Consider the following 13,586-nt stretch of genomic DNA (forward strand, 5'->3'; position numbering starts at 1 on the left):
TCTCCCTTGTTGTTTTTAGTGGTCAGTGGGGAGCAACTAGCACTCATCACCCTCCCTTTCCTAGCCAGGGCCCAACGCCAGGGAAAGACAGGGCGAGGTTCGAGTGCGGCAATTGGTGAAGAGCCAATACAGGGACGTTAGTGCAGACAGGGTGATATTAGATCAGACTATATATACACCGAGCACACATATACATGTATTCAGAGCACATACACTACCGTTCAAAAGTTTGGGGTCACCCAGACAATTTTGTGTTTTCCATGAAAACTCATATTTTATTTATTACAAATGAGTTGCAAAATGAATAGAAAATATAATCCAGACATTGACAAAGTTAGAAATAATGATTTTTATTTGAAAGAATAATTTTCTCCTTCAAACTTTGCTTTCGTCAAAGAATGCTCCCTTTGCAGCAATTACAGCATTGCAGACCTTTGGCATTCTAGCTGCCCATGCTTCCTGAACCCCTCCCACAAGTTGGATTGGCTTGATGGGCACTTTTTGCGTACCATACGGTCAAGCTGCTCCCACAACAGCTCAATGGGGTTGGGATCTGGTGACTGCACTGGCCACTCCTTACAGATAGAATGCCAGCTGCCTGCTTCTTCCCTAAATAGTTCATGCATAATTTGGAGGTGTGCTTTGGGTCATTGTCCTGTTGTAGGATGAAATTGGCTCCAATCAAGCGCTGTCCACAGGGTATGGCATGACATTGCAAAATGGAGTGATAGCCTTCCTTATTCAAAATCCCATTTACCTTATAGAAATCTCCCACTTTACCAGCACCAAAGCAACCCCAGACCATCACATTACCTCCACCATGCTTGACAGATGGCATCAGGCACTCTTCCAGCATCTTTTCAGTTGTTCTACATCTCACAAATGTTCTTCTGTGTGATCCAAACACCTCAAACTTTGATTTGCCTGTCCATAAAACTTTTTTTCCAATCTTCCTCTGTCCAATGTCTGTGTTCTTTTGCCCATATTAATCTTTTCCTTTTATTAGCCATTCTCAGATATGGCTTTTTCTTTGCCACTTTGCCCTGAAGGCCAGCATCCCGGAGTCGCCTCTTCACTGTAGAAGACACTGGCGTTTTGCGTGTACTATTTAATGAAGCTGCCAGTTGAGGAGCTGTGAGGCGTCGATTTCTCAAACTAGAGACTCTAATGTACTTGTCTTGTTGCTCAGTTGTGCAGTGGGGCCTCCCACTTCTCTTTCTACTCTTGTTAGAGTCTGTTTGTGCTCTCCTCTGAAGGGAGTAGTACACACCGTTGTAGGAAATCTTCAGTTTCTTGGCAAGGTCTTGCATGGAATAGCCTTCATTTCTAAGAACAAGAATAGACTGTCGAGTTTCACATGAAAGTTCTCTTTTTTTGGCCATTTTGAGAGTTTCACAGAACAAGCAAATGTAATGCTCCAGATTCTCAACTAGCTCAAAGGAAGGTCAATTTTATAGCTTCTCAAATCAGCCAAACCATTTTCAGCTGGGCTAACATACTTGTGCAAGGGTTTTCTAGGGTTTTCTAAAGATCCATTAGCCTTCTTACACAGTTAGCAAACACAATGTACCATTAAAACACTGGAGTGGTGGTTGTTGGAAATGGGCCTCTATACACCTATGTAGATATTGCAATAAAAACAAGACTTTTGCAGCTAGAATAGTCACTTACCACATTAACAATGTATAGAGTGTATTTCTGGTTCATTTAATGGTAGCTTCATTGAAAAAAAAATGTGCTTTTCTTTCAAAAATAATGAAATTTCTAAATGACCCCAAACTTTTGAACGGTTGTGTACATACACATACATGTCTTCACACACACACATATATATATATATATATATATATATACCACCGAGAGTCCATACATTCTAGGCTCAATCACACACACAGAGACAACAGACAGACACACACACACGTCCATTCACATCATTGGGCTGTCAGTGTCCAGCCCAGAGAGAGACGCTCTTTGTAACCACTTATACTCTCACCAAGATGAGGATTCTGAACAGAGGACTCTGTATATTAATTAAGAATTACCTAAGCATGTTAATAAAACAGGTTTTATACACTGGAGAGTCAATAAGAAGAGCGTTTTCATAGGATCATCTACTTACGTGTAATTTTTAACAAAGAGATCCTATATACTTCATACTAAAGTCTGTTTTCAAATAAAAAAATTAAATTTGAATTATTAAGCACCGTCTTGATGTTCCAAAATCCCTATGACAACACTTCCTTCTCATAATGTTATGGGGGCACTAGGGTGGTCACTAGTGGAAATGCTGATATGTATGCCTTGTAAGTTTTGCCTGATATCTGTCTACACATTTAGGAATTAAGGAGGTACCCTAACCTTAATTACATAGATATGATTATTTTTTTTTAGTATGATAGTAAACCCATAATGAACATCCAAAGAATGAAGCCTGCAGGGGGCGCTTGTGCTACTATTATATGGCAATTACAAGGATTTTAACCGTTTCACCCCTGGGAGATTTTCCTTTTTTTTTTTTCATCCCCTTCTTCCAAGAGCCATATCTTTATTTTTCCATCCACATAGCCATATGAGGGCTTGTTTTTTGCAGGACGATTTGTGCTTTTTTTTTAATGCCACCTTTCATTCTACCACATAATGTACTGAAAACTGGAAAAAAATTCCAAGTGCACTGAAATTGCAAAAAAAAGTGCAATTCCACAATTGTTTTTTGTGTTTTTTATTTACCATACTCACTATATGGTAAAACTGACTAGGCAATATCATTCTCCAGGTCGGTACGAGTATGCAGAAACAAAACATATTTATATTTTTTAGTAGTGAAAAAAAATCAGAAATTTTGCTTTTGTCATCATTTTCTGAGACCCATAACACTTTCAATTTTCAGGACCTGGGGCTGCGTGAGGGCTTATTTTTTTTGCGCCCTGAGCAGACGTTTTTACTGGTACCATTTTGGGGTAGATATTATGTTTTATTATTGTATTTTTTTTTTTTTGCAATGTTGTGGTGGCCAATAAAACGTAATTCTGGTGTTTCGATTTTTTTCTTATATTTTGACATTCCTCACATGTAATAAAGCTGTCAAACCGTTGCAAATCATGCACACGGGAGCGATTCAACCTTATCACCGAGCAGCTGTAAATACTCAGAGCTCGGCCTGAGCATACTCGGCGAAAGGGTTAATAGAACATACTCGCTCATCACTAATCAGCACCAAAGGTCCTGAAGCAGTCTACACATCGGAAGCTTCATTGATAATACTGTTATCAGTGAGCTCCTGCTAGGGGCCCCCCAAGGGAATGGGGGTCCTGGAATATTGCCCAGTCTGCCTCCCCCCGCCTAACGCCGGCCCTGACAATATGGTTGTAATAAGAAATGAGGCCTCTGCATGAAACTGCAATCTGTCAACCAAAGTGAAGAGCCCCTAAAAAGATACACCTGGTTACAACCAGGGCTCCTGACTGGTTTCTTTGGGCATTTTTTTTTCTATGAACTGTGTTAGTTAAAGGGCTCCTAACAGCTGCCTTCTCACCTTGAATGATAGGTCTCTTCCTGCCTTTGTGGGTATAGGGAAGACCTGTCACTCCAGGGCAGTGGGCGTGGAGAAGTCACTGGGGACCCACCTGCCTTACTAGTCTCTGGTGCGGCTCGGTTTCTGGTGGCTTTTAAAGTCTTTTTTTCTTTGAAACACCGCAGCACATGAGAGTTAAACATACCTGGCTGAGATCATGCAGCCAGTGCCTGATACATGCTATCCGTGGATTGGGCTGCATGTATCAGCTGTCAGGTTCTCTTTAATGATGCACAGAAACAAAAAGCATCCTGAACTCGAAATAGAATAATAGATTCTCTGGAAGCATGGCACTCTTGAAGCATGCAAAAAATAAAAAGACAGCTTACGTGTTTTGAGCTTTTATTCATGGCATATAGTTAAAAACTAGGTGAGAAATTGGAGCATGTACTGTGCAGTGTCCAGACTGGGCCCTGAGAATCCCCTCCATTCTCTTTGTTACTTCTGATGCCTGTACATTCCCATCTTATACTGTATACATTTTGTTTTCTTGGTTTGTTCTTATAACTTATATCTTCTCCTTTTCTTTAATCACAGGTTGCTATAATTGCAGGAAATTTTGAGCTTGCTGAAATCATCAAAACTCACAAAGAGTCCGACATTGGTAAGTAGCACAAACTTAGCAGAAGGCAATGTTATCTCTATTAGATTGTGGTGTAGTCCCTCTAGTTCCCATAGCATCCTCTTCTTGTGAAAATAAAACTAAATTCATCTCATTGCTTGTTTCGATTTATCTCTTATGATGCTTTTTGTGATTGTGGGATAGTTTTCCTAGATGTAGATACAATTTAAGTCTAGAATTCATGGACGGTACCACCTCCCCCCCCCCCAACATCTAAAACTGCCTCTAACCCAAATCCATGAGAATTTTCTAAAACATTCACCTACTTCACATAATATACTGTGACCTGGACTTGTTTGCACATGTGCTACACCCCTTTTCTCATTTTCAGTCTTCCTTCTCTGATGTTGTCCTTCTCTTTTTTTCTTGCACTTTATGTCTTCCGTCTGATTCAGACGTCCATCCAGTGTTTTTCACAAAGTACACAAACCCATTATAGTGCATATGGCTGTTCCCATGGCTGTCTTTTTTTCCTGGCCTGGAAAAGAACAGTGGAAATGTGTCCATTTTTGATCATCCAAGTCACAAATCAAACTTGCTAATGCAAGTCTATGGGTCCATGAGAAATCACTGACAGCGCACGGATGGCATCACTGTACAGTCTATGCGCTGTCTGTGATTAAATGCTTCAGGACCACCCATTGACTTTAAACATCCTGGCGGTCCTGCTCCTACTCTGCGGTGATGTTCTAAAATGTTACTGCATAGGAGCCCAGCTACACACGATGGTGTATTTGTGGGAGCAGAATGCTGGCTTTCAGACAAAGCCGGAGTCCCCATAGAGAAGGCAGAGACGGTTTATTATCCTCAGTGCCTTCTCCGTCTCTGTATACACAGCGGTAAACAAGTGGTGTGTACACAATAATAGGAAGTGCGGAGGGTGGTTCCTCCTCCATACACCGCGGTCATGTAGGGAGGGAGCAGGAGCTGCTGGGACTTAGGACACCCAAATTGATCTGCTAAGCAGCCGGGACGCTACATTGCACTTGTAACTGGGGCTAATACACCAGCCCCAATCACAAAATAAGATGAAAATATAAATATTTCAATATTTAAATGCCCCCAAAGGTCTTTTATGACCTTATGGGGGGCACAGTGTATAAAATAAGTGAATAATAAATATATAAAATTAATAGGTACAAATAAATAAATGAATTAAAAAATAAATGCCACTGTCAATCTAAATTGTTGTTACTAGCCCCAACCACATAAAAAAAGAAACGTGTCCGATACATAAAAATATTTATTACTGAATGGGGAACACATTTTTAAATGTGTTTTAGTAATTATTTGTGGTCAAAGAAAGAGAAAACAGACACTTATTTATTTTATTTTTCCACTGATATCGCTTGTTATCAGCAAATAAAAAAATAGAGAATATGACAGTAATATAAAAATGAAGCCGCGTGTATCAGAAAAAAAAAAGACGCATAAATTTCCCGAAAACGTGGCTAGTTAGGAACGGGAGTAAATGGTTCGGTTTTGAACTGGTTCAAATTGTAATGGGTAGGAAAAGATTTGCAAGCTTCTGATGAAACACTGATGGTAAAAACTGCTGATGTACTTTTAGCTGATGACCACTTTCTCTCCCTTTCTCACTTTTACTAGTGCCTTTTCGGGAGACTCCAAGTTATACAAAACGCAGACGTGTTGTGAGCTGTGTGGGTCTCTCATCGCCGCGTTTCCTACAGCGTTCCGCCAGTGACAACAACCTCAATTCAGATGGGGCGCATTACTCTCCAGTGCCGTCGCTCCGTGGTCTACCCCCTCAGCTGCTCACCCGGGGGCCTGACACCTCCGGAGGGGCAGCTGTGGGGGATAGCAGCCTCGCCAGCACTGCCAGCTCCCGCAGCACACACAGCCGTTCTCCATCATTACATCGTGCAAGAGAAGAGAGAGATATCGACAGCCACACTCTGCGAAGGGGAAGAGGAAAGAGCAGGTAAATCATTCATTATTGAGTTCAGTGGCAACTGTGTAACTTCAATATGCCTCCCCTAGTGGTGACTCCAGGCCGGTGCAGCGTAACTATCATTTTACATATTAAAGGGAGTCTGTTACCCACAAAATGCATTTTAAGCTATCTATACAGTGATCTTGGGGACCTTGCCCCTTGAGATATCATGCTATCACTAGCAGGGCCGGCTCCAGGTTTTTGTGGGCCCCGGGCGAAAGAGTCTCAGTGGCCCCTTTAGCACATACCACGATTCATGATGCACAGATACGGCGGAGAAATATAGGTATAGAACACAGGGCCCAGCCTGCCACCTCATCCTTCACATATGCAAACATGCACGCACACACACAGTACGCAGACATGCACGCACACACAGTACGCAGACACGCACACACACACAATACGCAGACACACACACAATACGCAGACACGCACACACACACAATACGCAGACACGCACACGCACACACACAATACGCAGACACGCACACAATACGCAGACACGCACGCACACAATACGCAGACACACACACAATACACAGACACGCACACACACAATACGCAGACACGCACACACACAATACGCAGACACGCACACAATACGCAGACTCGCACACACACAATACGCAGACACGCACACACAATATGCAGACACGCACACACAATACGCAGACACGCACACAATACGCACACAATGCGCAGATACGCACACAATCCCCGACATCTGTGCAGGGCCGCCGGTGCTGTTCAAGCCCTGCTCTGCTTCACGCAGCAGCAGCAGTGTGCGGTCAGTGTGCTGCTGCTCCACCAATCAGGCCCAGTGCTGTCACTTTCCAGACATGGCCGCACGCTGTGCGGTTGTGTCTGGTAGTAATGACACGCCAGGGCGACACACAAGACAATTAAAGGCGCAGTGTCGCCCCTGCATGTCATTACTACCAGACACAGCCGCACTGGGCACAGCGCGCGGCCATGTCTGGAAAGTGACAGCACTGGGCCTGATTGGTGGAGCAGCAGCACACTGACCGCACACTGCTGCTGCTGCATGAAGCAGAGCAGGGCTTGAACAGCACCGACGGCCCTGCACAGATGTCGGGGAAGCGGCCCGGGCCCCGATAACGAGTGGGCCCCCCTGATGATCCAGGGCCGCGGCACTTGGCCCGGGTACGCCGGGTGCTGACGCCGGCCCTGATCACTAGTATAGTGCCTATAACTATAAGAAAATAACTTTTAACTTGTATGCAAATGAGACTTCAGGGTACTTATGGCTTGGCCAAGAGATCCGTACAGTGTTGCCCCCCTCATTTTGCATGTTGGGGTCTTCCCCTGCTTCTGATTGACATAGTTCATTCCCAGAGCAAGCACTGCCTAAAGTCCATTAGCATTGACATTGCCTGTGCTCGGTCATACGCACACACAGTGGCTAGACATTTTCTCCTTGGCTTCTCTCTTCTGATGCCGCTTGCTACACTCGTACAGCAGGAAGTGTAGCGAGTGGCAGCAGCAGGGAGGAAAATGTGGCCTGGCACAGGCAGTGTCAGTGCGCACTTGCACACACAGCGGCTATCTTTAGGCAGTGCTCGTTCTGGGAAGCGAGCGCTGTCAGTCAGAAGTGGGGGAAGTCCCACATGCAATATAAAGATGTATAATCTTGCACCAAAATCTGGAACACACTGAGAGTGCACCAAAGCCTCTCATTTCTATACAAATGAAAAGTTATTTTCTCAGGCACTTATACCTGTATGGGCTTGCTCACATGACCGTATTACACGGCTCAGTGTTTTATTGAATAGCACTCAGCCTAATGTTGTACTATGGAGCAGTGCAGATCTGCAATTTTTTTTCAGCTTGAGAAAACAATCGCAGCATGAGGGTGCATCTGATGATCAGATCACACACACCCATACAAGTCTATGGGTGCATGTGAAACAACGGACTGCACTCGGATGTCGTCTGAGTGCAGTCTGATTACCGCGGACACAGAGAATAAAGAAGATGGAGAAATTAAGTTCCCCGTCTTATCCACACCTGTGATACGATTCTCGCCTGCTAGAGAATCGGATCACACTAAGCTGACACTCTGGCAGAGTTTGATCTGAGTGACATTAGCATAATGTTCCTGATTCTCTCGCATGAGGTACAGTTCTGGTATGATTTCTATCAGGGTCTATATCACTGTATAGCTCATTTAAAATGCCTTTGGGGGTGACAGACTTACTATAATGACATATCCCTACCATATGTCTTCAGTGTGATCTTTGCTTGGTCGACCAGTGGGATCTAAGGATCACAAAGACAAAGGGGCAGCAGGAGCCCTTGTTGGAGTGCCCCGGCCTGCCCATCTTTCACCAGACACAGAAATATATGTGCATCTGTGCTAATTGCAAAATGACAATCTGTGCAATGTGTCTGGTTTTGCCGCTCAGCCACACTCACTTTCATGTGAATCTGACAGCAGTTTAATGCTGCTCATTGTTAAGTAGTGACAGAGACCCTGATTCTATTCCCATGTTACTTGCTTAGCAAATTTTAGTAGTTTTCTTAAAGCGTCCTGTACTGCGATCCGAGTGCTATGAGACATATACTCATGAGCTGCATCTTCTCCTACTGACTGACTGCTTTCTCCCTATACTGTTCAGTAGGATAAGGCGGAATAAAGGAGGGATTGTTGCTGCTCTGCAGCACATAATAAGTAGGCCATCGGTCAGGCTGGGGATTTTATGAGAACTATTAAATATTGTAGAGTAATTAACACAGCGTCAAGCTGGTGCTATACCAGACACAATGCACTGACAACTTTACAGCTGCCTGAACACACATTTACAGCATATGTGAGGAATATGCCATTAAAGGGGTTTTCCAGGCTGGGGCTAATTTTCTTCCAGCACTGTAGCATGTTGAGTCTGCTCTGCTTGCCGGATGGAGCAGTCATCGCGTCACCACTCTTATGTAATTTTCAGAACTGCGGTCACGTGCTGCCCAGCGTCTTCCTGATTCTCTCAATATTTATTGAAGAGGCTAATCAGCATTGAGTGAAGTGGTAAAAAAGCTAGTTAACACGTGACTGCAAATATTCAATCAAATCAGAAAGCAGAGCAGTGTATATATTACACACTGTTAAGATTTGGCATGTTACAGAGTCTTATCCAAATTAGCCCTGGCCTGGAAAACCCTTTTATTACAGAATACATTTAAAGGGGTTTTCCAGTGATAACTTATTGATCGGTGGGGGTCTGACTGTTGCTCCATTCACTCCCTAGGGGACTGATGAGCTCTGGTTTCTCCAGCCCTCCATAGACCTAGTGAATGAGTGAGAATGTCAGTCAGGCATCTGACTTGCTGTTCCATCTTGTTACTGGAATAAAAGTTCCCCGTCTGGAATAAAAATTCCCTGTTCTGTCAATCAGTGCAGTTCCCAGCAGTCGGACCCCCACTGATCTCTGTTAACTTGTTCTACCTGGACAACCCCTATATCTCTGGAAGGAGAAGCAGGTAAGTTAGGGTTCTGTAACAGACCATTATAAAGATAATACACACCTCATTGGGGTCTTGATAAGATAGTTTATACCTCACAGATTACTCAACTGAATGCCCAGAGCTAAAATTGCTGCAAAAAGAAATCATCATTTATCCCAAATTATATTGGGTTATTATAAGATACAAGCGTGGAATATACTGCACTTTTGAGTTATTCAGTGTTAAATTTGCAGCCTACCCTACATTAAAGGGGTGTAAGGAGTAATGAAATATCTAACACATGTATTGAAGGTTATTAAGAAACATAGATTAGTAAGTTGTAAACATATACCAAACCGCAGCGCAGATAGATTAGATAGATCGAGAGATCGATCAGTAAATGGATGTTTCTTTATCCCCTCCATCACCATCATTTCCATCATTTAGTTTTTCTCTTCGTGTCCATCAAAGTGCATCCTTCTTGTCTATTCCCTGCATTACTATTTAGTTTTTATTGAAATTCAGAAACTTTTAGGAAGAATATATAAAATACAGACGACGTCCTGTGCTTGTTAAGTTTGCATATTGCTTGGGTTTCCATAGCATGTGCTGTAATTTGCAGACAGCAATGTGTTGCTGTGTTCACTCTTGCAGGGAGGGAGACACCAGTGTCTGACTGGCGGGGATCTTACAGATTTGAACCCTGCTAGAAGTAAGTGTCAGATACTTTTTCTGGGCAGTCCTATGAATGACAATTACATTTATTAGCTGCTTTTGTTTTTTGTCTGAAAGAAATCAGAGCGTAGGTGACATAAGACATAACTGTAAAGAAAGACATAGACTGCACATCCAGATATTATTTATTGGTTAATACCAATTTAACTAAACCAAACTAAACACAAGGTTCTTAGTTAACATTTTGATCAAAATATATAAGCACAATGCCAGGTCCTGGCAAACTTGTAAGTGGGTCCTTAACCTGTCAGACTTGTACTTTGTGGTGACCACTACTGCAGTGAGACAGAGCCAACTGGAGCAGAGACCCAGGTGCCCCACAGTACCCATAGTTAAAGGGAACCTGTCACATCATTGCAAGCATCTAAACTGTCCCCAGTGCGTTGTTAGTGATGCAATGTGCATCACTAACACATTATTTTCATTAAAAACGGCTCTGTAATGATCTATAAAAAGCACTTTATATATGTACCTTCTCGTTTAGTCATAGGGGTGTGATTCATTTTCTGTTCAGTCTCTTGCATCGCCACACACTCAATTTGATTGAATTCACTGATTACGCTGACGTCACTAGAATCTCGCGCTTACGCAGTGTCGAGCGGGGAGCCACGCGTCACGGCATATGTGTGGCTTCCCGATCAGCGCTGCGCAAGCATGGCTGCCCGCACGACACTGCGCAAGTGCGACTTGCTACACACTGTGCAAACGCGGCTCCAAGTGCCACACCGCGCAAGGGCAGGATTCTAGGGACGTCAGCATAACCAGGGAAGTCAATCAAATTGAGTTGTTGGCGATGCCAGTAACTGAACAGAAAATTAATCACACCCCTATGACTAAACGAGCAGGTACCATATAAGAATATAAAGTGCTTTTTATACATCATTACAGCACTGTTTTTAATTAAAATAACGTGTTAGTGATACACATTGCTTCACTAACAACGCACTGGGGACAGTTTAGATGCTTGCAATGATGTGATAGGTTCCCTTTAAGGAAAAGCCCCGATAATATTTGCATCTGCGTTCCATGTCTCATTCTCCAGTATTATTATGTAGTTGACAAAAGGCAAAGTGAAAAGCAAGGCACCACTGTAGATAGAACAGTGGAGATCACAATGGTCAGATCCTTGCTGACTGAAAATTGATGGCACACCATAGCGTTAAGCCACCAATCAAATGTGATGAGACTACTCCTCCAAGTATGTTTTATAGCTGAATAATGACAAAAAACGCACAATAGTGCATGACTGGGCAGTAAACGTTGTAGATAGTGTTGTAGTGCTCACCTGGCTGGGTTGTGTCGAGCACAACTACTATGCAGGTATAGATGCCAATTGCGGCTGCTCAGCATGCTGGAATAAAACCAGCAGTAAATGCAATAGTAGAAAGGGACATACAGATAATTCTGCTGCCCTGCTGGTCAAGAAGATATCCAGTGGAGATGATGGTGTTGAACAAAGAGCAATTTTATTTTAACAAACGCCTTCATCAGAATAAAATTATTGCCTCCCTTTCTACTATTGCCTCCAAATATGTTGTCTCTTTTAGACAACCTCTATCCATGTGCTCTGATAGGTGATATACATGTGTCAGGGAGGTGAGTAGGCAAATGAACTCTCTTGTAGACTAAAACTATCTTGAAAGAACCTCCTAAGAGAGGTAGCTGCCTTATAAGTCAGTTTCCGACCCTTTAACCAGCCTTGCAGCACAACATAAATGCCAAGCTGGAAACGAATCTACAAGCAGCCTGTTTCAGTGCACAGCAAAGCTTGACTTAGTGCAATGTCATTGAGGCAATGTGAGTATGTACTGGTTCTCCTTAAAGAGACCAGCTGAGTGTGGAGTCTTGCAGGCAATGCTCCTTGGGAGACAAGTATGCAAATTAGCTATGTTGCAGAAATCCCACTTAATTGGCAGGAGAAAAAGTGACCCAGATGACCCAGTGCTTTTAATAGATGATGTGATGTATAATTTCTTACTGAATGTAACTGCAATAAAAATTAATAATTTGAATAATAGTCTGCGTCCATTATCAATGGTAGTTTATTAGTCTATTATTATGAACCTCAAGCTTAAGAAAGTTTCATACCTAGGAACTGAAACGTTGCCACTGCCACTATGGGTTAATAAACAACCGTTTTTTTGCCATGTTGCTTGGTGTGCTGCCTCCATTCGTTACTTCTTATATACACATATATAGTTTATAGTCTGATTGTAAAGTATAACTTTTGAGTTGCTTACTTTGCTTGTAAGAAGATGAGCCAACCTCGCTGCGGATGCTCGGACATTGGTATTACTGAGGATCACAATGCTAGCGCTATGTTTGCAGAGGGCACATATCATACTTGTGTTCTTGTAGGAAGTGGATATGCTGAGGCTTTTTACAAGCTCCTTTATCGTTTAATAGTCTACTACAATCCTCAGGGTTTTGCATTGTTATTTCTGATTTTACAGATACTAGTGAAAAAAAACAAATAATCATTCTTGGCTGAAATCTGTTTTGATGCCTTTTGTCGTTGCTACATACAAAGAGAAAACAAAGAAAAGCATAGAGGAGTAAATCTGAATAATTCTGTATGCTTTTTTTTTTTTTTGAGGAATAGGCTTGTAAATAATTGAAATTGAATTTCCTTTTTCAGTATTGGGGAAGCCAATATCCTGCACTTCGAGCTTCCCGTTCGGCAGAAGCGTGTCCTGCTGTGTTTTTCATTAGCATTCCTATGATAGGCTCAGCAGGACCTTATGCTTCAGACATGCAGGGGAAATTGTATACTCAATTAGCTAATACAATTGTACACTGTTAGGTATATAAAGGCGCATGGAAGGCTTCTTGCTTCTAGGAATACCTGTAAGTTTAGCAGTATTCGGTAGTCCATTGTTGCATAAGAGGTTGGAAAATTCATACTGATCAACCTTGATACTTTGATGAACCACACCAAGAGCCCAGTATAACCTATCGGTGTAGGATGTGGTTAGAAAGGTATTTAATCGATTTTACAGTCAGGCTTTAGAATGACCTCCACTGTCAAGTATTCCTTTTGCGATTTTGGCACACATACCTGTTTTTTTGACTGTTTCTTTCATCAGTAAGCATCAGCCCCGGTATTCTAAGGTTTAGATCCCTTGTGCTGGGTCAGTGTCACACTGCGTTCTCTCTCACGGTCAGTCAATAACTACTGAAGGATCAGTGATGAGGAAGACATTTCCCTAAGATGAGATTCGCGTTCTCTTCATTGTAAAATTAGC

At 42.6% G+C, this 13,586-nt stretch overlaps 1 protein-coding gene across 8 annotated transcripts in view; it reads left to right on the plus strand.

Annotated features, from left to right (window-relative positions):
* SHANK3 (SH3 and multiple ankyrin repeat domains 3) overlaps window positions 1-13,586 on the plus strand; it is a 422,681-nt gene that overhangs the window by 263,746 nt on the left and 145,349 nt on the right. For all 8 annotated transcript variants that reach the window (XM_073652618.1, XM_073652625.1, XM_073652619.1 and 5 more), the window contains 2 exons: window positions 4,109-4,175; window positions 5,802-6,135. In XM_073652618.1, the coding sequence (XP_073508719.1) occupies window positions 4,109-4,175; window positions 5,802-6,135 (401 nt within the window). The remainder of the gene's footprint in view (window positions 1-4,108; window positions 4,176-5,801; window positions 6,136-13,586) is intronic.

Source organism: Phyllobates terribilis, unplaced genomic scaffold (genome assembly GCF_046119375.1).
Source record: "Phyllobates terribilis strain yellow unplaced genomic scaffold, ASM4611937v1 Scaffold_11__3_contigs__length_659146591, whole genome shotgun sequence".
Lineage (NCBI taxonomy): Eukaryota > Metazoa > Chordata > Amphibia > Anura > Dendrobatidae > Phyllobates > Phyllobates terribilis.